The following is a 22,366-nucleotide window of genomic DNA, read 5'->3' as shown; positions in this document are numbered from 1 at the left end:
AAAGCCAGCAGGGAGTGAGAAGCCCATACAGCTGGCAGAACACAAAGGCAGCCCACCCAGCAGAGGCCTGGCAAACTCCCGGGTACCTCCTGCCTGGAGACCATGTCCCCCAGGGACAAATCTCTGCCCTAGAGGGGTTTACACTCCAGTGGGTTGGGGGAGGGGAGGTGCTGTGGTAGCTATAAGATTGACAACAGAAAATTTTTATTTAGTGGTCACACTGTGCCAGCCCTGCTCTAACTCAATTTTCATGCCCTATGAAGTAGTTGATGAGGAAGTAATGAGGAAAATAATAACTCACTCGGAAGGAAATGAAGGCACAGAGGAATTAAGTGACTTACTCAAAGCCACGCATCTGGTAGGTGGTGGTGCCAGGATTTGAACCCATAAGCTGAAAAGTTCTCCATCCCCATGCTGAGGACTCACCCAAATTCCTCCTGCAAGAGATAAGGTTTACTCAGTTTACAGACCAGGATGTGGAAGCCCCCCAGGCAAAGCTGCCCACCCTAGGTCTCATGGCCAGCTGTTGGGGAGCGGGACTCAGGGTTAGCTTCCGGGCACTCCACCCTTCTCTCCCCACTCCAGCAGCCCCAGGATCATCTGCCCCATGACATGACAACTTCTCATTACTCTCACAAGCAACCAAGCCAGGGCCATCCTGGGGTATACGATACCACTTTCCCCTGTCCCTAAGGGAGAAGAGAGGACAGAAACCAACTCCCAGCTGGGGTGCTCACGTGCCCCACCTTGGAAGGATTTTCTGTGCCTCTAGAAGCAAAGTGGACTTGCTGGGCCCTCCCCAGCCTCACCCTTCTGCGTCCTCTCCTCCCTCTGCTCTCTCTGGGAGTCACTTGTACTCTAAGCGCTAGCATGGAACCAGAGGGAGGAAGGTGGGGGGGGTGGGAGAAGTGGGTGGCAGCAGGGCTGAAACTTGAGATCTTAGCCTTGGGGGGCAGGGGATGGGGGTGGAGGGAAAGAGAGAGAGAGAGAGAAAGGGGGAGTTAAGTTGCATTTAGTTTTCCAAAGCGGGCAGCACTGGGGCTCGGTGTTTGTGTCTACATGAATGTGTACACGTGTGTGTGTGCGAGTGTGTGCACATATCTGTGCTCCTGAGTGTGTGCACATGTCTGTGTGCTGTTTTCTTCCCTCCCCTCCAGCGGGGAAGCCAGGGCTGACTGGATAATCAAAAGGCTCAGAGCAAGGTTGGTACACAGTTAGGGTAAGGGCAACAGGGCAACGTGCAGTCAAGACTGAGGAAGGAGGAAGGAAAGGGGTGAAGAATAGAGATGAGAGGGTGTGTCGGATAGGGGAGGCGGGAGGTGGCCGAGAGGAAGCAGAGCAGCTGTGGTATTCAGAGCAAGTATAAATAGCTGCCTGGACAGAGCTCTGCCAGATAGGGGCTTGCAGCTGCAGCTGCAGGCAATTCTGACCACCGTTGACAGCAGCAGGACATCCCAGGCCCAGCCCCAGCCCCTGGGACTCTGACCCAATACCCCTTGCCATTGCCACATCTCCAGATGCTCTTCCAGCTCGACATGCTGCGGGGTGGCCTCCTCCTCATGGTTGCCACCGTGTCTGTGGCTCAACAGATAAGGCAGGAGACGGATAGCGACCATGAGACACTTGTAGTCCAGCACGGCCACTGTCGCTACACCTTCTTGCTGCCCAAGTCCGAGCCCTGCCCTCCAGCACCTGAGCCCTCTGGGGACTCCAGCAGCTTCCAGAGGGACCCCCTGGCTACCTCACTGCACCCAGGGAAGTTACCCGCCCAACAGGTGAAACGGCTGGAGCAGGCGCTGCAGAACAACACGCAGTGGCTGGAGAAGGTACAGGGCGTGGGGGCCTTGCAGGGGGCAGAGGGCGGCTGTGGGGCCTGTCACAATCAGCAGGCGGAGCATCCATCCCAGAGGCCTTCCCTGGGCACAGAGGGCTGGCTCTGAGTTGCACAGATTGGGCTCTGAGGCCCAGAGAAGGGCAGGGATGGGCCCGAGGGCAGTGTCAGCTGGCAACCTGGCTCTTTCACTGCCATCCCTTCATTCATCCAACAGAAGTCCATTCAGCGCTGACCATGGGCCAAGCCATCCTGGGTGCTGGTGATACAACAGTATAGTATGTCTCCCTGTGGAAGTGGGGGAACGAGATCATCTACTATGTTAGATGGTGAAGCAAAATGAAGAAGAAGGCAAGGGTTGGCCTTGGGTGTCTGCTTGAGGTCAGATCATTAGAGAGGACATCTCAGAGGGGGTGACCTTTGAACCCAGAGGACAAGGGAAGTGATAGAGTGGGCCGTGCGGGTATTCGAGGGAACATTCCGCAAAGGGAGCAGCACATGTATTGCCTGTGAGGGGGGAATGCATCCCCAGTGGTGTGCGCCTGGAGAACGGCCAGCAACGGCTGGTGTGGCTGGAGCAGAGGGGAGGGAGCAAGGGCGAGGGAGAGGTGAGGGCGCGGCAGGCCATGCAGCTGTGGGGGCTGCTGGAAGGACTTCGTCGTTTGCTCTGAGTGTCATGGGAGCCACTGCAGGCTTTTGAGCAGGGACTGACACCCCTGATTTGATTTGAACAGCATAGACTATAGGAGGCAGGGTAGACGCAAAAAGCTCAAAGAGGCGGCCGCAGCAGCCACCAGGCGTGAGGTACTGGACGCCTGGAGCAGAACCAGCTGGGAGGGGGTGTGGCCAGTCCGATTCTGGGGGGTTCTGGAGGTGCTGCCCATCAGCTCTGCTGGTGAATTGATGTGGAGTGGGAGGAAGCAAGGAGCCAAGGGCACCACTGCGGTTTTGGCCCAAGACCTGGGCTGCTATAGAATGCCCTGTCATTCTTCCATCTTTCAGCAAACAGTGTGAGCACCTACTGTGTACTCTTGGGGAAGCACTGAGTACAGAGGTACGCAAGGCAGGCTTGGCCCTGGCAGGGCATGAGGGCACAAGAGACATCCTGGGGGGTCTGAGATGGGACTCTTTAGAGCCCCTAAGTGAGAGCTACCGAGGAAAGGGAGAGGGACCCAGGAGATAGTCTGGGTGGTGGCTGGGGAAAGAAGGATGCGAACCGTTCCTGGGTTCTAGAGTGTATTGAACAGCAGACAAGCTTGACAACCACCTCTGGCTCCTGGCTGGATGGCTGTCATGGCTGCCACCCTGGCTTCCTGCTAACACTCAGGCCCCACCCCATATTCTCCATGCAGCAGACCAAAGGATCCCCATCAAAACCTAAGTTACATCCTCTCCCTCCTCCCAGGGTTACCATGGCATCTGAATAAAAGCAAGAACCCTTACTCCCCAGAGTACCCTCTCCCAGACCCCTAGGTGGCTTACCCCACCCTCCTATCCATGCCAATGTCACCTCGTCAGAGGCCCTGCCCACCCCGTATAAAAGAGCCATCCTCCTTCTTCCACCCTTTGTCCCTTCCATCGACTATGTTGTTTTTTTCTTTACATTTATCCCTACCTGATGTTCTTAAAAACATTTCTTTGGTCTGTGAGCTCCCAGACGGCAGGCACCATGTCTATTTTGCTCACTCCTGGGTTCCCAGGGCCCAGAATAGTGCCTGATACATAGTAGGTGCTCAGTAAATGTCTGTAGCATGAGTGAATGCATGAATGCACAAATATTCTCCTAATCTCTCTGGTCCCAGGTCCCCATCCTGCTCCATGATGATGACACAAAATTGGCATTGATAGGATCCTGAGCCCAAAACCCATGACCCTGGCCTCCCCCAACATCCCCCTGAGGCTTCGTGGTGTCTCAACTCCAAAGCTATCTGAGACGACTCCCTGCTCTCCTCTGACACCCTCCTCCTGCCTGCCTCTCTGTGTAGGGGATGACACCACCAGCCACAGACTGCCTGTGCCCTGAGGACTTCCTGTGGCTCCCACTATCCCCAGGCAGCTGGCCCCGCCCATCCTGCTGCGTAGGCTCCTCTCATGGTCCTTCTTTCTGGCCTAGGCCTCGTCATCTTTCCCATGGACGCTGCCATCACCTCCCAATTGGCCTCCTACACCAAGTCTCACTCTCACTCAGGTCCCAGGTCTCCATCCTGCTCCACAATGACACAAAATTGGCATTGCTGGGATCCTGAGCCCAAAACCTGTGAGACTGGAAGAACATTTATGCATTCATGCATTCACTTATGCTACAGACTACAGACATTTACTGAGCACCTACTATATGTCACCTCCCACTCTCTCATCCATCTTTGAATCCCCCTGGGTGTCAGATGCTAGGGAAACATTGGCTGAGAGTTGATGGCTTGAACTGATGGTTTGTAGGATCAGAAGGTCACCTGGTCCGACTCCGCAGCCTGGGGTGGAATGTCCTCTCCAGGCATCCATTCACCTAGCTGGAAAATCCTGAGCTGGGGTCGTTCAGGTCACCGTAGAGTGCCGTGGGGCCTAAGATCACTGATATGGGGTTCAGCTGACCTGGCTGCAGGTTCTTCCTTACCACATGGCTACGGGTGAGCGGGTTTCAGTCTTCCTGTCTGCGAAGTGGTGAAAATGACAATATGTCAGGGATGACGGGGAAGAAAAATGCCCACACAGCATTCCCAGCCTGTTGCCTGGCCTCCCACTTCACCAAGACACAGGAGAGCCCACCTGAGCAGTGAGATGGGCTTTTCTTCAATTTGGTATAATCCCTATTTTAAGCCCCTGCACCACCGGCTGGGAGAAGCTCGGGCTTCGTCAAGCCAGTACACGGGTTGCAGGTATCCTTGGAGCTGGGAATGTTAACTGTCCATGCTGATGTTCTCAAGGGCTCCTCCAGACTACACGGTCTCTGGTGTTTGCTGTGCCATCTCCTGGGTCAGGAGCCCCTCGGGTTGAGCACTCCTTCTTCCCCTCGGCATTCAAGTCACTGCCAGGTGGCCTGATGCCTATGGGGCCTGTCACAAGATCAGACCTATCAGCCTAGACAGACCTGATTTCCCTGGGTCTGTCCCCTCCTTGGGCAGCAGCATGGCCTGAAAGGTGAGAGCCCTGACCCTGGAGCCCAGCTGCTGGGATTCCAGCCTCATTTCTGCCCCTTGCTGTGTGACCTGGAGCAGATTGCTTCATGTCTCTGAGCCCTGGTTTTCTTGCCTACAAAACAAGGTGAAAATACTACCTACCTCTGAGGATTTAACAAGATGATGCCCAGGAAGTCCTTGGCCTGGTGCCAAGTGTTTGTTGGCTCTTTCCATTGTGGGTTCTCCCTGCAAATAGAGACATGGGTCCTGCAATTCTTGGGTCCTTCTTCATTCCAGTTGAGACATGTGACCCTTGGTTCAGGTAAACAACGATGTCTGTCTCTCCTCTCTGACACTCCTGGGCCCCCGGGGGGACACTCGCTACCTTCTGTGGCTGTGGCTGTGGCTGTGACCTCCCTCTGGGTCTTCTCTTGGTCCAGGCATATCTCAGATCTTCTGAAGCCCAAAGCTCTTTTTTTTTTCTTTTTTGGCTTTTTCTCTAATATCCCAGAAAAGATTTTTTTAAATGAGTTTGAAAATACTCTTATCTAATGGCATATTGTCTTCATCATCACCATTTTCATTAGGGCTGAACAAGCTCTCCTCAAAATTCTGTTCATCTAGACAGGCACAGGGGAGGCAAATCCCGGAGGCCATCATCTGCTCAGCCTGTGCCCCCAGCTCCCCTCCTGTTCCTCCATATACAGGTGAAGAAACAGGCCAGAGAGGGAAAATGACTTGTCAGAGCCCTGTGGCACTGAAAGCCAATCGAGATTCTCACTCCAAACTGCAGGTTCTTTTTCCTGACTCTGGAAGGTGTTGAGGAGGCAAGGGAAGCAGGATCTAGAGATGGGGCGTCCTCGATGCTCCCTTCCGCTGCAGAGTTTCCAAGTCCCCAGATACCCACTCTCTTTTCCCAGCATTTGGCTTGCTGTGTCCTACTGCCAGTGCTCAGAGGACATGGGGAGAGCCCCGGCCTTGCCCCTTCTCCCTCTCTCCCATTCCACGCTCTCCTCCTCCCCTGCACCCCCATCTCCCTCTCTTCTCCCTGCTCTCCTTCTCCTTCTGCCTCTCCTACTCTTCTTGTCCTCCCTCCTAGAAAGCCCCTCCCCCAGTGACCCCCATCTGAAGGCAGCTCCGGTGTGCTGCGCATCAGCTCTGGACCCTGCTCCACCCACCTCATCTGGATGAAAAGCTGCAGCCAGGAATATTGAGGAGGTTGGGGGACAGAGCCAGCTGGAGTGCAGGCATCTCTAGCTGGGCCAGGCAGCTCAGTGGCTAGTCACATGACCTCCTCTGTCCACCATGCTCTTGCTCTAAGACCCAGTGCTGGCCTTTCCCTCTCAGTGCCTCATCCGAAGGCTGGGAGTAAAATGACAAGCACCTTCTCCTGACCTTCCATGTGGGGTCAAGAGAAGCCGACCAGGGAAAGCCTCTGCACACAGCAGATGCTCAATAAGGGCTCCCATGTGTGACTGCCATTCCCCCAGTTGTCCCAGGTGTCCCAGCCAAGAAGTGCCATCCTCTGCCTTCTCCTCATGTCCCCACAGAATGATCTATTCTACAGATGAGGAGAGTGAGGAAAACCAGGGCCAGACACAAGCCCCAGGCTCCCTGGCCCACCCCCACCACCTGAGGGCAGCACAACTTCCCCCAGTCTCTGAGCTCCCGGGACAGGGCTGACTCCACCTGGAAATGTGGGTGAAAACTACCTTCTTGCCTTTAGGGAGCCGTCAGCAGCTGCTGGCCTGGGGTCCGTGGCAGCCCTCTCTCTCTATCTCCCTATCTATTTCTGTCTCTTTCTGTCTCTCTTTTAGAGACAAGGTCTGGCTCTCTCAACCATGCTGGGGTGCAATGGCGCAATCACAGCTCACTGCAGCCTTGAACTCCTGAGTTCAAGAGATCATCCTGCCTCAGTCTCCCGAGTAGCTGGGACAGCAGGCGCGAGCCACCGTGGTCAGCCCGTCTCTCTATTTCTGCGTCTCTCTGCCTCTGTGGATCTCTCGTGGGGCGCTCGCGGTGGCCTGACTCACTGTTGCTAACTCTGCGGGCATCTCTGTCTCGCTGACTCTCTCTCCTGGTTGGCTCTCAAAGTGTCTCCCTGCATCTTTCCCTGTATCTTCCTCAGCTCCTCCTTTTCTAGCCCCAAGGCCATCTCGCCCACCTCTACCTCCCTGGGTGTCCACACTGAAGACCCAGGACACATCTGCCAGATGACCGATGCCCACCCTGCAGCTGGCTGCTCAGCTGGGGCCTCTTTCTCTTCCTCCTCTGCATCCAAAGCCAAGCAGAGAAGGGTCAGAGGCGGGGCAAGGGCCTCCCAACCTGGCACTGCCCCAGCCTCTGCTGTTTGCTCCAGGTCTCTGATGTCAAACCTCAGAATAACTCAGCCCTTTGGGCCGGCAGTTGTGGCACCCCGGCTGGCTGGGCATGGGTCAAGAGAGCACCAAGAAAGAGCCCAGTGTGGGGTCCTGGCCCAGCCTGAGACCCTCCCAAACTGACCTGGTTTGGGAACCAGGGTCCGATCTGCCCCAGCCTTCCCAGGCTGCCCACAAATTCTTGGCATTTTCAGCCTTCAGTTATCCAAACAAGAAATGAGTCTCGGTGCCGAACAAAACCTCTTGGGGTTTGATTTCCTAACCTCACCACTGGCTCCTTCCTAAGCAGTTTGGGACTGGGGGATGGGGTGGGGAAACAGCATCTGCTTCTTAGAAGAATGGGATCATTTTTCCAAGAAGGGGGCCTAGAAACAGCTGGCACAGATGCCCTCGGCCTGGGGATGACCAGCTAGCTCATGCCCTGGGTGAGGTGAGGGTGCAGGGTGGGCAACAGCAGCGGCAGCCCCCCTGGCGACTTCCCCCAGAGGGACGGGTTTATTTGTTCAACTGGCTTGGCCAGTCATCCCACAGAGGGCAGGGCCGCAGAGGACAGGGCCACACGTTTCTAGTTCTCTCCTCTCCAGCCTTAGAGCGCAGCCAGGCTGGGATGTACACAGACCTTCTTCCCCTTCTTCTTGGGCAGGAAATGTCAGAAAACCGGCCCCAGGTCTGCCCCCTAAGCCTGCACCTCCAGTCAGACTCTGGCCGCAGTCTGTTTGCATAACTTCAGAGCCAGCTCTGAAATGCCTGGAATGAACCCTGAGAGTCGGCTGTGCGGTCTGGGGAGGACCAAGCTGGGGTCAGAAGGTCACATCCCAGGGGTACCACTGACCAGCTACGGGAGCCCGGGGAAGCCACAGATACCAACTGGCTCCTCTGTAAAGGGGAGCTCAAAATACTCGCTGCCTCCCAGCATGACCACACACTGCCCTAGGTGCTTTGTGTTACTGCAGTTAATTCTCACAATGACCCAGTAAAGTAAGATTGCTCGTCCACTAACAGATGAGGAAACTGAGGCACCAAGAGTTAGGTGACTTGCGAAAGGTCATACAGCCAAGAAGGGCGAAGTCAGATCCAGCCACCTGATGCCAGAAGCTATGCGCTCACCACTTAGGCGGTTTCCTCCCCAACAGACAAGCCATGTCCATGGTGCGAGGGGGCCTGGGCATTAGCTGGGACCTGGAAAATACAGAGGACCCTGGTCCCCAAAAGGGAGACGTGTAGCTGCTAGATTTTTCTTCCCTCAGGATCCCTTAGCCCAAGGAGAGCTTCCCTAGGGCTTTTCTGCCAGGGAAGATTCAGGGAGGGCCTTAGGCAGCTGTGGCTGCTCTGAAAAGCTAAGAGGCTCCAGAAGCTCAGTCTGGGTGTCCCTCACCATTGCGTATCCCTTTCTTGGCCCAGGGCCTGGGCGTAAATCCCACAGAATCCGAGTGTAGGCGCTGAGCCCCGGTTGACTCTGTTGGAATCTCAGCTCCACTGCTTGCCGGCTGTGCCTTCTCAGACCATTGCTTTGCCACTCTGTGCCTCAGTTTCCTCATTTGTGAAGTAAGGACACTAAGAGAAGCTGCTTCTCAGGTTACTGAGAAGATTAAATGAGTGAATGCACATGGGGGGCTCAGTCCAGGGCCTGGTAGAGAGTAAGTGCTCAGTAAACATTCAGACTCCACTCAGAGTCAGGTAGCACTGGAGTCCAGTTCCAGCTTCTCTACTTCTGTCTTGTGTAAGAGCCTTTTTCTCCTCCCTGGGCCTCAGTTTCCTCATCTGCAAAATGGGAATTATGATAACAAGTACCTTAGGTGAGAGCAAAATCAGGCAAACTCTGCAAATATCTGGTGGGGTCTCTGGGTAAGGAGATGACTAAAGATCCTTGAAGCTGAAACAAGGCCACCTCCCCTTGGACAAGGGAACAGAACCTTAGTTCATCAGAGGGGACCTTGTGGACCATTCCTCCTGACCCTAGTCCAACACTCATTAGTCACCCACCAGTGGCACACAGTGTGGACACCAAGCAGGCCTGAAGAAAGACCATCTCCAAATCACTGAGGGGAACTCCCATTAAGAAAGCGCTGCAGAGGCTGCAAATGAGCCACTGGGGCAGAGCTGAGCAGGAGAGCCAATGGGGCAGCTTGGACCTCTCTCTCCAGAGGCCTGCAGACCCCAGTTCCAGTCCCAGCTGGACGTTTTATGAACAGCCTGGGTGCTTTTCTCCGCTTTTACTGACTCCCAGCTTGCAAAAATCAGGAAATATGGAAATGCATGAAGATGCAGAAGAAAACAAATTGCTTATCATCTCAACACCCGCATCATCTCCTAATGCAGACCCTTGCTCGTTTTATGCATTTTTAAATTTTACTGAAATGTTTTAAATGTACCAAAAGGTAGAGAGACAAACCAGATAAAATTTCTTGTTCCCACAACTCACCTGAAGAAGTAAAATCTTACCAATGCCATTAAGCCTCTGTTCCCTCTCCTGCCTCCTTCTCCCGGCAGAAACAGTTCTGCTGAAACTGGATGCTAATAGCCCCTTACTCCATGCCTGCCCTCCCTAAGGAAGGCATAATGTTTGTTGCCTATATAGATGAGGTCATACCGTCTGTATCTTACTATAACTTGCTTTTGTTCCCTCAACTTTACATCTGTGAGATTTTTGGCTATGCAAACATGAGAAAGACCTGAGCTTCAGCTTTTCCATCTATAAAATGAAGGCGATAACACACACATGCCTGGGTTTGCTGTGAGGCTCAGATGGCTACTCAGGACGTGCCTGGCACTGCCGCAGCAGGCAGAGAAGCAGGAGATGCTGCTATTGTTTCCTCTCTCTTCTGGGGTGAGTGCTCTGCTGTGGCTAATTCACATTTGGGACTGTCTCTGTGCCAGGCACTTTATATGTGTCTTATAACATTGACTCACAAACCTCATGATATCCTATAAGATGGGGACTGTTATGATCCCCATTTATTGTGGGGGAAACAGAGGCCCAGGGACTTTACACAGCTAAGAAGTAAGGGATGTGAGTTTCTACCCAGGCAGGCTGGCTCCAGACTCCACATTCTTTGGGGTTTGTTTGTTTGTTTGTTGAGATGGAGCCTTGCTTTGTTGCCAGGCTGAAGTGCAGTGGCGCAATCTTGGATCACTGCCAACCTCTGCCTCCTGGGTTCAAGTGATTCTCCTGCCTCAGCCTCCCGAGTAGTTGGGAGCACAGGTGCACGCCACCACACGCAGCTAATTTTTTTGTTGTTGTATTTGTAGTAGAGATGGGGTTTCACCATGTTGGCCAGGATGGTCTCAATCTCCTGACCTCATGATCTGCCTGTCTCGGCCTCCCAAAGTAATGGGATTACAGGCGTGAGCCACCGCGCCCAGCCCAGACCCCACACTCTTAACCGCTACAAACCACCTCTCTGTGCCCCGCATTTACAGATGGGAACAGTAAGCCTGGGTAAGGGAGTGACTCAATCACATTCACCCAAGGGTCAGTGGCAAGGGTTGGGCCAGAATCCAGGATTCCTGACACCCAGCTGAGACACCTGTTTCCCCTCTCCAGAGGCAAGAAGATACATAGCATGTCATAAATGTCTTGAAAAATCCATGTGTCCTTTTGGTTCTGGGACTATGTGCAAATGTGCATCCCCAGACTCCTGCCCCTTCCCACACACACACACTCAAATGTCTGGGCACAGCTCTGAACATAATTTGCCAGGTAAGAGTATTCATTCCTGCATTCACTTAAGTGTCCCTTCCACCAGTGTTTATTGAGAGCTTACAATGTGCTAGGCACTATGCAAGTGACGAGGATTTAGTAGTGAGCAAGGAAGACCATCCTTCCCCCTTGCCCCTGGAGCAGTGGGGTAACCAACCTAGTGATTTCCCATGTGCAATGATCAACCATGGTATGTGCTGTGTAGGAGGGACTGAGGGATACTAGGGGTGGAGAATGGGTGCCTGACCTTGAGGGAGGGAAGGTACTAGGAAGAAGGACAGAGCTGAGATCAAAAGGCTGGGTTGGCCCTAGGCGAGGAAAGGAAGCAAAAGCATTCCAGGCACAGGGGACAGCAAGTGCAAAGGCCCTGGGGTAGAATGGAGCCAAAAGCAAAAGGCACTCAGTCTGTCTGCAGTGCAGAGCCAGGAGAGCATGGCCAAGATGAGGCTGGAGTGCTCACCAGGAGCCAGATCAGATGTCCCTGATCCTGACCCTGTTCTTGAGGACCGTGGAGACTGGGAACTGATGTGGCCACTTTTCTGTCCTGTCCTCACTGAAGATCATTCTGTGATAGGCTGTGGAGCTCTGGGCCTCCTTCTCCCATCCTGGTCTGACCCTAATCTTATCCCTGTCACCCCATCTACAGGATCAGCCTCAGTCACCAAGGAGGCAAGACAGGCACATAGAAAGAACTCAGCCATTAAGTTAAAATCTTCCTTTACCAGCTGTGGGTAATGCTTGGCCTTTCTGGGCCTCAGTTTACTCATTCATGTGGGGGGCAATTACCCTTTTACCCGGGCTGCTGGGATTCAGTAAGAGAAGAGGTACACGCTAGAATTGTACAGGCAGAAAGGCCTGATGCCACATGGAGAGATACCGCAGCAAAGCCTCCCTCTATTTAGAACATGCTTTGCTCTGTTTTCTGAAGGTAGAGCTGAGGCTGGGGATGGGCAGCAGTGCTGTCACATGATCACTCTAGCCAAGTGCCTTGCAGAAGCACAGCCTCTTCACACCTGTGAAGAGCTACCTGTCCTTGGACAAGTTGTTTAATCTCTCTGTGTCTCATCTGTAAAATGGATTGATAACAGGTCCTACCTTGCAGAGTGGCTACAGGACTCAATACAGTGGTTAGAACAGTACTGAGCACATACATCATAAGTATTCAGTAGGCATGTTGCCTAGCAAAATGGACACATCACCCTATTCTGTAACATTCAAGTGTCAGGGAGGTGAGCGATCGCAAACCCCTCCCAAGATCAAGATTGAGAAATCAAGGAAGCCAATGAGGCCCCTCCAGATGGGTTCTCCCCTAGGGCTGCTCAAGGGTCCTCGGGCCACGGTAGCCTGGCCACCAAAGGCATAGCTGAGCCTGAGGAGGCAGGGATTCTGGCAGCCCCTCCCAAGTCCAGATGGCAGAAGCAGGCCTTGCTCCCCCTCCCTCTGCAGCCCCTCCCCCACATTCCTCATCTTCTCCTTATGGCCTTTTACCTGGGATGGACACTGGACCTGCCACCCTGTGAGAGGTGAGGCTCGGGAGGCAGAGAAGTTTCAAATATTCCACAAATACGGTAAGCTCTACTGTGTGCCAGGCACTGCACTAGGCCTCATGAACAAAACAGACAAGAATCCCAACCCAGCCCCCGCAGAGCACAGATCCCAGTGGCCATTTCCTTATTCTGTCCAGGCCCTCTGCAAGGAGGAAACAGTGAGGCCACTGAGGTTTGGAGAAGCTTGTCGCTGGCACAGAAAGGAAATGGCAAAGCTATTGAGCAAGTTTGCTGACTCTCAGTGCAGTGCTCCAGGCCCAGACCACAGTGGATGTTTGGAGACGCCGGGCCTGTGCCAAAGAATTGAGAGTTGAGCTAGGGCTGAGAAGCTCATCCCTCCATGAGAGCCCACTGGTCCCCGACTGTCTCTACCCCTGGCTCCCTGCCCACTGGCTCTGCTTGCTCAGAGCCCTGACCCAGAAGAAAAGCAATAGAATATCTTGCAGACAGGAAAACAATGAGGAAGGCTTGGGCCCAGCTCCTCAGAGAGGACAAGACAAACCACCTCAGTCTGCATCGAGCCACAGGGTGAGGGCCTGGTGTAGGCCCCAGGGGTGGAAGCAAGGCAGAGGACGAGGGGCCAACCCTCCTCACAAGTCACAAGTCAGCCCATTATCAAAATGAGGAAACTGAGGCCTGGAGATGGCAGAGAAGAGCTCTGGAACTAGAAGCAAGAGGATTAAACCTCTATGAGCTCTGGAAAAGCAGTATATTAGTTCTCTACTGTGTATATTAGTTCTCTACTGGGCATTGCTCTGGATGACATGGCATCTAGTCTTACTTGAGCCTTCAAACTATTATATAGATGTAATTTTGACAAAAGTTTAAACTCAAAAAGGAGGACAGAGAACTTGCAAGTTGAAATGAAGAGCTACTGGCAGCACATGTCCCTCAATACAATTGCTCTTCAGTTGACCTGGCCTCATCACCAGACGCACGGTGCATGAGTAGAGATCAGTGGATCACCTAGCCAATGTTGTTTCCTCAAAGAGGCTAATAAAACTTACCTCAAAAGGTTGTTGTAAAGTTTAAAGTCTAAGCTGATTTAGCTGTGTGCGCGTGTGCATATATACCTACATGTGTTTGTTACGCATACGCGTACATCAACGTACGCGTCTCGGTACATGTGCACAGCACACAGTAGTTTCTGTCTAATGTTGGCTGTGATTATTACACCAAGTTGAAATCCATGTCCCTGTACTTCTCATCCACTGATTAAATTACCCTAAAATATTTAGCAGCTCAAAATAACAATGAACGTTTATTATTATTATTATTACGTTTCACAGTTTCTGAGGGTTAGGGATCCTGAAGCAACTTAACAAGGTAGTTCTGACTTGGAGTGTTTTTCATGTGGTTGCACTCCGCTATCAGCCAGGGCTGCACTTATCTGAAGGCTTGGCCAGGGCTGGGGCTCAGCCACATGTGGCTGGTGGGCTGGTGCTGGCTGTGAGTAGGAGGCCTCAGTTCCCCTCCAGATGGCAGGGCTGCTTAAGGGTCCTCAGGGCATGGTAGGCTATTCCCCCTAGAGCATGTGGTCCAAGAGAGGGCAAGACAGAAGATGAAATGCAATGGTTTGGCCATTGCAACTCCACCATTTCTACAATATCTAAGTAGTCATGCCAGCCAGTCCTGACTCGTTGAGAGAGGGGACTATACAAGGGCATGAGCACCAGGATCCCTGGGGTCATCCTGAAGGCTGGCTGCCACAAGCACCCCACTGAATGGCTAAGGCTGTGGTCTTTGGAGCCCAAAGGCCTGTATCTAAATCCAGTCTGCCACTTAGGCAAGAGGCTCATCTTGTGCCTTCCTTTCCTCGTCCATAAAACGGGGACAATGGAAGAACCAAGGACACAGTAGCTCTTTAGAGATCTTCCTTGGGAGACCCGGGCAGCAGTGCAGAGCCTGGCCTGTTCTGGTTGCTCCTCTCTCCCCAGCACCAGGCACAAGTCTTAGCACATCTGAACAAGTTGTTGGGAGCCAGTAAATGAGCACCAAGACTACGTCGTGTTCATTTCTAGAACATTCCTCCTACAGATACCCCAAGCTGACCCCCTCACTTGCCACGTGCCTCCCTCTACTCCCCCTCCACTCCTCCTTCTGCTCCCTCAGTCAGGGAAACCCTCCTGCCTGCCCCTCCTGTCTCTGTGCTGGTGTTTCTGCCCTTTCGTTCTGCCCTGGCACCAGTTGGCTCTCTGCTCTCTGGCCTCTGTGGTTTCTACTGCCTTTGTCTCTCACAAGTTCTAACAGTAGCTGGGCCTGGGCTCAAAACTGACCCATCTATTCTTTCAACAAATATTTATCGAGCCGCTCTCATGTTCCTGGCCCTATTCTAGGCACAGAGGATGTGACCACAAACAGGACAGACAAACCTCTGCACTCCTGGGGCTCTCCTGGTGGGGGAATTGGACAAATGACAAATGACTGAAGTGATTTCAGATGGCATGAAGTACTGTGTAGAAGCCAGGATGGACCCTGTGATAAACAGGTGGAATAGAGTGGGGGTGGTCAGGGAATGCTTCTCAGAGGAGGTGACATTTTCAAGGAGACCTGGAAGTCAGAAGGATGCTTGTGGGAGAAGCTCTGGTGCTATTGAGATTGGGGGGTTGTGGATGCATGTTGGGAGGGGGTGCAATAAGCAACTCTCTGGCTCCTGTGGCCACCTCAGCAGACCCTAGGGCCTCTCCTCCAAACAAAGGGCAGAACCACTAGGCACAACCTCTGCCAAGGGCAGTTTGTTAACGATAGTCAAAATCATAAGTGTTTTGGGAGGCTAAGGTGGGAGGATCACTAGAGTTCAGGAGTTCGAGACTAGCCTGAGTCAACAAAGCAAGACCCCGGTCTCCACATTAAAAAAAAAAAAAAAAAAAAAATAGCTGGGCCTGGTGGCCTATAGTCCCAGCTACTTGGGAAGCTGAGGTGGGAGGATTGTTTGAGCCTGGGAGTTCGAGGCTGCAGTGAGCCATGATTATACCATTGCACTCCAGCCTGGGTGACAGTGCAAGACTGTCTCAAAAAACAAAGGGCCAACAAAAAGTGTGATTTCACTCAGCAATTCTGCTTCAAAGGATTTATTCCCCATGTAGACCTGTGAAGGTGTTAGGTGACAGAAGTACAAGGGTATTTGTAGCAGCCCTGTTTGTGATGGGAAAAGCCTGGAAATAGCCTACAGGCCCAGCTAGAGGAGACTAGATGCGTGAACAACAGGCCCATGCCTGGAATTGCAAGCAGCTTGCAACCGTGTGGAGAGGCTACCCGGATGAATGTGGAACACGCTATACATTATGTCAAGCGAAAGGAAGCCAGGTGTGGAATGGCAAGCGGAGGCTTTTGTAGCCCGAAGGGCAGACGGTGGGGTGGAAGCACAGTTACTGCAGATGTATGCATAGCGTTTCTCTGGAAGGAAACCGAGGAACTTCCCTCTCAGTGGCCGGTAGGGAGACAACTGCAGGTTGGGGCGGGGACCGAAAATTTGTTTTTCACTTCACTCTTTTTTGTTCCTTGGAATTTTGAACAACGTGTTTATATCACCCATTTGAAAACTAAAATTACGAAGATTTGCATTTAAGTTGAAACACACACACAAAGCTATGGAAGCTCTGACCTCCCGGATTTTCATACATCTGGACCAGATCTGGCCATTAGCTTCTGTATACAGCCTCTGGCACTTTACTTTCCTGATTGGGACCTCAGTTTCCCCATCTGTGAAATGGGGGAGGTGGGGGCTGAGTGGTCCCTGAGGGCATCATTTGGGTCTCCCCCTCTCTAAGTATTTGCTCCCCAGATGTCTCACTGCCTGGGCCCCTACTCCTGGGGCATCCCTGCTAAAGCCCTTTTCCTTTTACCATCAGGCCAGGCTCAGATCTCCACACCGTGCGCCACCCCAGCCGTGGGGCCTTGGTTCAGCCTAGGACCTAGAACAGGCTACATCCCAATTCCCACACTACCCCAGTACAGCCTGGTTTGGATTCTGTTCGTTGGGGCTGCTACACCTGTTTTCAAAGCAAAGAATTTTGTTCTTCGCTAAAGGTATCTGCAAAGAATCCTGGTCCTCTCTAAGCCACACGGGAGCCACGGCAGGGTTTAGAGCAGAGGGAATTATAATCTGACAGGTTGACCAGGACCTCACTGGCTACTCATGAAGCATGCCTGGGGGCCCAGGGAGCGAGACGGAAGCCTCGGGTATCAAGGAGGCTGTGATCCCCACTAGAGATGTTAATGGCTGGGACTGGGGCGGAAGTGGCAAGGCTGGGCAGTAGTGGTCAGATTCTGCCCGTGCCTGAGGGTAGAGACAACAGATTGAATGTGGGATATGAGAGAGTCAGAGGAGAGCAGGGCGGCTTTGAGAGGTTGGCTCGGAACAATTAGGAGGTAGTTTACTGAGAGATGAAGTCATTTGACCAAATCACACTTGGGAGATGCAGACCTGTGATTAGAAACAGGGGGCTCTTGACTCCCAGTCCAGTGGTCTTTAGCTCCCTGTAATTTCATAGGGAATAGTTTTGGAAGGATCCCTGACCTTCCTCTACCTTAACGCACACCCCAATTCACAGAAACCCTGGTGCTCTGGGTCTGATTCAGGAACAAGTCTGGACAGAGACCCAGAAACTGGGTCAACATGCGGAAGCCAGCAGCAGGGTTCACCCTGCCCTCTGGGCTCACTGGCTGCTGGGCTGAAGCCTGGGTTGTGCCCTGGGTGAGGGAAGCACCACCTTCACCCGCTCAACCCTGCCCTGACCCTCCTACAGCCATCAGAGCTGACCTCCCGCCTTCCAAATCAGTAGACCTGGGGATGAATCTGGCATCTGCCAACTTGATGGGTGACCTCGAGAAAGTGACTCTGAGCCTGAACCTCCATTTGCCCATCTATAATTGGGGTCAACAGCAGAGCCTACAAATATCCAAACACTCTTCCAGGCCCCAGAAGAAAAGGCAGGCATTCTCACAGCTGGCAGCCTACTGGGGACACCAGTGAGGAAACGTGTGGGACGGGTCTTCAGGGGTCTTAACCTTTCCTGTGCCTTGGGGTCCTTTGGCATCTGATGAAGCTCTAGACCCTCTCTCAGAAAAAAATGTTTTTTGAAATGTAAAATTAAATGCATAATTTGTAAAGGAAACAAATTACCTTGAGATGAAAATGTCAACATATCAGAAAACAGGTTTCTAATATAGTCCTATGTTACTTCTGTGTTAATGCGCAAAATAACAGGACCGAGTGGGGGATCGGGCAGCTTCCATCATTCTGAGGCTGAGATGAGTATGCACAGTGTGTCGCAGATGTCTGCAATCATTGCAGTAAGACATTATTAGAGTATATGCGGTGTCTACTAGTGACAAAGCCGCAGGCCCTGCTGTCACCACCACAAGAAATGCTAATTGCAGTTAGAGATTGGGGTCGGGGGGAAAGGTCATTTTTTTTTCATACAAGTTTACAGGTTCCTTGAATTCTAGTCACAGATCCCTGGGGGTCCAGGATATCAGTTAAGGATTTCTGGTGTTCATATACCAGCAGTTAAATATTCTATTAATTATACCTGTGTACACTCTCGTTCTACTTTTAAAAATCCAAACAATTTCAATAAATTTTTATTGCTCAATGAAGGTAATGTAAAAAGAAAATGCCATCACCATCACCCCATTGAGGTTACCCAGGCTGGTCTCCAGTTCCTGGGCTTAAGCGATCCACCCACCTTGGCCTCCCGAAGTGCTGGGATTACAGGTGTGAACCACTGCGTCATTCATCAACCTCATTGTTTTTAACAGCTGCATAGTAAACCATGGCCCAGACATACCAGAATTTGTCATCCGTTCATTATGTAATTATAACCGGGGTCATCTCAGGAATGCTCCCTACAACCTAGTGGAAGGAGCTATGATTATCTTCATTTTAGAGAAAAAGGCTCAGACAGGTAGAAGCACCAGCCTAAGGTCACACAGCCAGTAAGCTAAGAGCTGTCATTCACACACAGGCCCATCCATACAAAGCATTACTCTCTCTGCATTTTTTACCTGCAGTTGACAAAAGGCTTTTTCCAAACAGGAACCTCATGTACCATTTTCCATGGAAGAGAGATAGATGCAGGGCATACCATTGTTACTCATCTTCATTTTGATCCTCAGATCCGAGACATGCTCCCATCTCAAGGCCTTTGCACTTGCCTTTTCCTCTGCCTGGAATTCCCGCCCTCCTGACTTCCCTAGACCTGGCTTCTCAGCCTCTCGGCCCAGATGGCGCTCTCTGGTGGGGCCTTCTCTATCCCCCTGGCTAAACTTGCCCCCAACCCCACATATACCACCTCTTATTTTCTTCATAGCACTCATTGAGATTTCAATGCAACTGATATATTTAGTAGAAATGTCCAGGAATCAGAAACTTTACCAGTTTTGCTCATTTTCTGATTCTCTAGTACCTAACACAGGATGAGCACATAGTAGGTGCTCAAGAAATAATTCCTGAATGAATGCACGAATGAAATAAATGAAACTAGGAGAGGCTGAGGGGATTCACTCTCTCTGCATTCATTTTTACCTGCAGTTTAATGTTACATATGTATATCTGGGGCATTTTATAGAAACTTGTGTTGGGGCGTTGATTTTTATTGAGGTATGACCTTCAATAAAATGGGGTGATGGTGATGGCATTTTCTTTTTACATTATTGCTCTACTACCTACAGCAAAATCTACCCTTTTCATATATGGTTCCATGAGTTTTGACAGACGTATTCAGTTATGTAACCACCAGCATAATCATGACATAGAACATTGCCAATATCCCAGAAGCTCCCCTGTGTCCTTTAACAATCAGTCCCCAACCCCCGGGATCCAGGTCCTTGCAATCACAGATTCTGATTTTTAGAGTCATACAAGTAGACCCCTACAGTGTGGAACCGCTGGAGTCCGGCATATTTTTCACTCATAATCCACCTGAGGCTCATCTGTGTTATTGCACACATCAATGGCTCTTTACTTTTGATTCCTCAGTGAAATCCATTTCATGGATGGACTGGAGTTTCTCCATTGGCCAGTTGATGTCCATTTTATATAAATAATACAGGAGAGAAGGAGGCTTGGACAGATCTCCTTGGCAACGGAGGCTGCTCTTCCATTGATCTGCACCTGTTATCTGTCTGGGTCACCCCTCTTCCCCAAGCCCCTGCCTGTGAAAATTTCCTTCCTTTCCTTCAGGACCCTTTGCAAATGTCCTCTCCCTACCAAAGAGCAGGGTGTCCTGACCCATGACACAGATCTGTAAAGTGAGGATCAGAGAAACATAGTACTCTCCAAGGGCCCACAATGACAGTGTGGTAGAGCCAGAACTCAAACCCAGGGCCAAGGGGAGGGCGCAGTAGGCCAGGAACCAAAGCTTAGCCTCTTTGCTGGCTGGAAGGGTGATTAGAGGTCAGGCCTTTGTACCCCATCACAGGCCTGAGAATTCGGCAGCCTGAGAGTGATGGAGAAGGGGCAGGTCTAATCCTGGAGTCGGTGCAGGGCATAGAGAGCAGTAGATCCCATGTTGAGTCAGTTCCTCTATTGAGATCCATCCCCTGCCCTTCCAGCTGGTGCCTGAGCCATGAGCCAGACCCAGCTCCCACCACCCAGGCCAAGGTTAGTCTCCAGAGCCCAGCGTAGCCTAACTGAGCCCATCTGGCCCAGATTATCCATCCCAGGACCCGTGCTGGTGGGCGGGTGTGGCAAATTGGGTGATGGGCTCCAGCTGTGGGTAGTCTTTGCCCTGCCCAGCCACTTGCAACTGCAGGACAAGTAGGGGACCAGTGAGGTGCTTGAGGAGCACCAGTCACTCTAGAGGACCCTGTGCTGCCCTGAATCACCAGCTGGTGATTAAGCAGCCCTTTAGCAAGGAGTCTTAGAACCTAGCCTGCTATATGGTGACCTTGGGCTAGACTTCAGGCCTCAGATTGGCCACATTCAGGCAAATGAGAATCTTGGGGAAGATGCCTGGGAAAGGCTCACCTTAGGCATGAATTTGCTGTTTGACCACTTGGAGCAGGTGCTCAGTACCTGGAAGTCTGCTTTTTAATTTAGGTTCTAGGAGGTCAGTGATGCATGAAGAAGTCTGAGACCAAACTCCGTATAGCTGCACTTGTCCTTATCCATGCTGGTGGGCCCAGCCAGCCACACATTAGAATCTCCTGGGAGCTGACAGAGGGGTTAGAGATAGGAAGGCACAAGAGGCAGACCCATGGAGAGGAGGACAGCCTGGCCCAGAATAAGGTGAATAAATAGATTTGAAATCTACATTGGGATCATAGTGGGCAGTACTTACTAGGGTTGAGTGTGGCCAGTAAGAAAAAGAGAAGTTAAGATTGAGGTCTGGAGGTCGGGTGCGGTGGCTCATGCCTGTAATCCCAGCACTTTGGGAGGCTGAGGCTGGCGGATCATGAGATCAGAAGTTCGAGACCAGCCTGGCCAATATGGTGAAATACAAAAATTAGTTAGGCATGATGGCACGCACCTGTAGTTCCAGATACTTGGAAGGCTGAGGCAGAAGAATCTCTTGAACCCAGGATATGGAGGTTGCAGTGAGCCGAGATCACGCCACTGCACTCCAACCTGAGCGACAGAGGGAGACTTGTCAAAAAAAAAAAAAAAAAAAGATTGAGGTCTGGGTTTAGGACTCAGAACTGGGTAGAGCCATTTCCTGAGATGGGAAAGACGGGAGAATGGGGTGGGAGTTGCAGGGACAGGGGTGGTGGGAGCTGAGGAATCACATTGGACTTGAGATGCTCATTGGAAACCATGCAGAGATGGTGAGTTGGGGACATGAAGGGGAGAAGTCTGGGTGGGAAATGGTGATGACCCCATCAGCACGATGGGATGTGGAAGCCAGGGACCCATCTCAGCACCTGGGGCAGGGCCCTGATGCATTTGGAGCCTCAGATTCCTTGGCATCTGGTCCTGGTGAAGCTTAAGGATCCTTTCTCAGAAATGCATAAAATCAAAGCATAGGAACACTCAGTAATATGGAAATCATAAGCAAAATATGAAAACTAAAATCTGTCATCAGTCATAGCATTACCCAGTGGTGGGTGTGATAATGTCCATAATTCCAAAATCAGGCTGAGTAAAAACAATGTTTTAAGATACTGTAAGAATGTGTTATGATATGAAAATATTTGGGATTTCTAATGAGTCTCAGGACCTGCTAGTATGCCTGTGGTTTGTGACCTAAGCTCATGTTGAAGGAAATGCCAAATTTTAATTGCAGATTAGTGGACAAAAGACATGATTCTTTTTTCTCACTCAAGTTCATGGGAGCCTTCGGTTCCTCATTAAGGACCCCTGACCTGGGGAGTGAATGTACATAGAGACAAGGACCCAGGACTGGGCCATGAGAGTCCCTGCCCTGTAGGAGTCTGTAAAGGCGGAGTCAGAGAGTGGGTGGTTAGGGGCTAGGAGGAAACCAGGATGGAAGTCGTCCAGCAACAGGGAGCGGCCACCTGGGTGATTGGTCCTGAGATGTCAAGCAAGAAGAAGACACAAAAGTGTCCCTTGAGTGCAGTGTCAAGGAGGGCTATCTATGAGAAGATGAATTAAAGAGCGAAGGGGGAACTGGGCAGGGTGGCGCCTGCCCGTAGTCCCAGCTACTTGGGAGGTGGGAGGATTGTTTGAAGCCAGTAGTTTGAGGCTGCAGCGAGCCATGATCACATCGCTGCACTCCAGCCTGGGCGACAGTGAGACCCCAAAAGGCAAATGGATGTCCCCGGATGGAGAGATGTGACTGGGAGTATACAGGAGAATGAACACTACCAGTTATGTTTATTCTCTCTCTCTCTCT

At 51.7% G+C, this 22,366-nt stretch overlaps 1 protein-coding gene across 1 annotated transcript in view; it reads left to right on the top strand.

The window, feature by feature from the left end:
- The first annotated feature begins 1,438 nt into the window (after positions 1–1,438).
- The window catches only part of ANGPT4 (angiopoietin 4), a 38,961-nt gene continuing 18,033 nt past the window's right edge, over positions 1,439–22,366 (top strand). The window contains exon 1 of the mRNA XM_017515357.2: positions 1,439–1,826. Within this exon, the coding sequence (XP_017370846.1) occupies positions 1,518–1,826 (309 nt within the window). The 5' untranslated portion in view covers positions 1,439–1,517. The remainder of the gene's footprint in view (positions 1,827–22,366) is intronic.

This window comes from Cebus imitator, unplaced genomic scaffold (assembly GCF_001604975.1).
Source record: "Cebus imitator isolate Cc_AM_T3 unplaced genomic scaffold, Cebus_imitator-1.0 Scaffold18, whole genome shotgun sequence".
Lineage (NCBI taxonomy): Eukaryota > Metazoa > Chordata > Mammalia > Primates > Cebidae > Cebus > Cebus imitator.
This window is presented reverse-complemented; position numbering and strand designations above follow the sequence as displayed.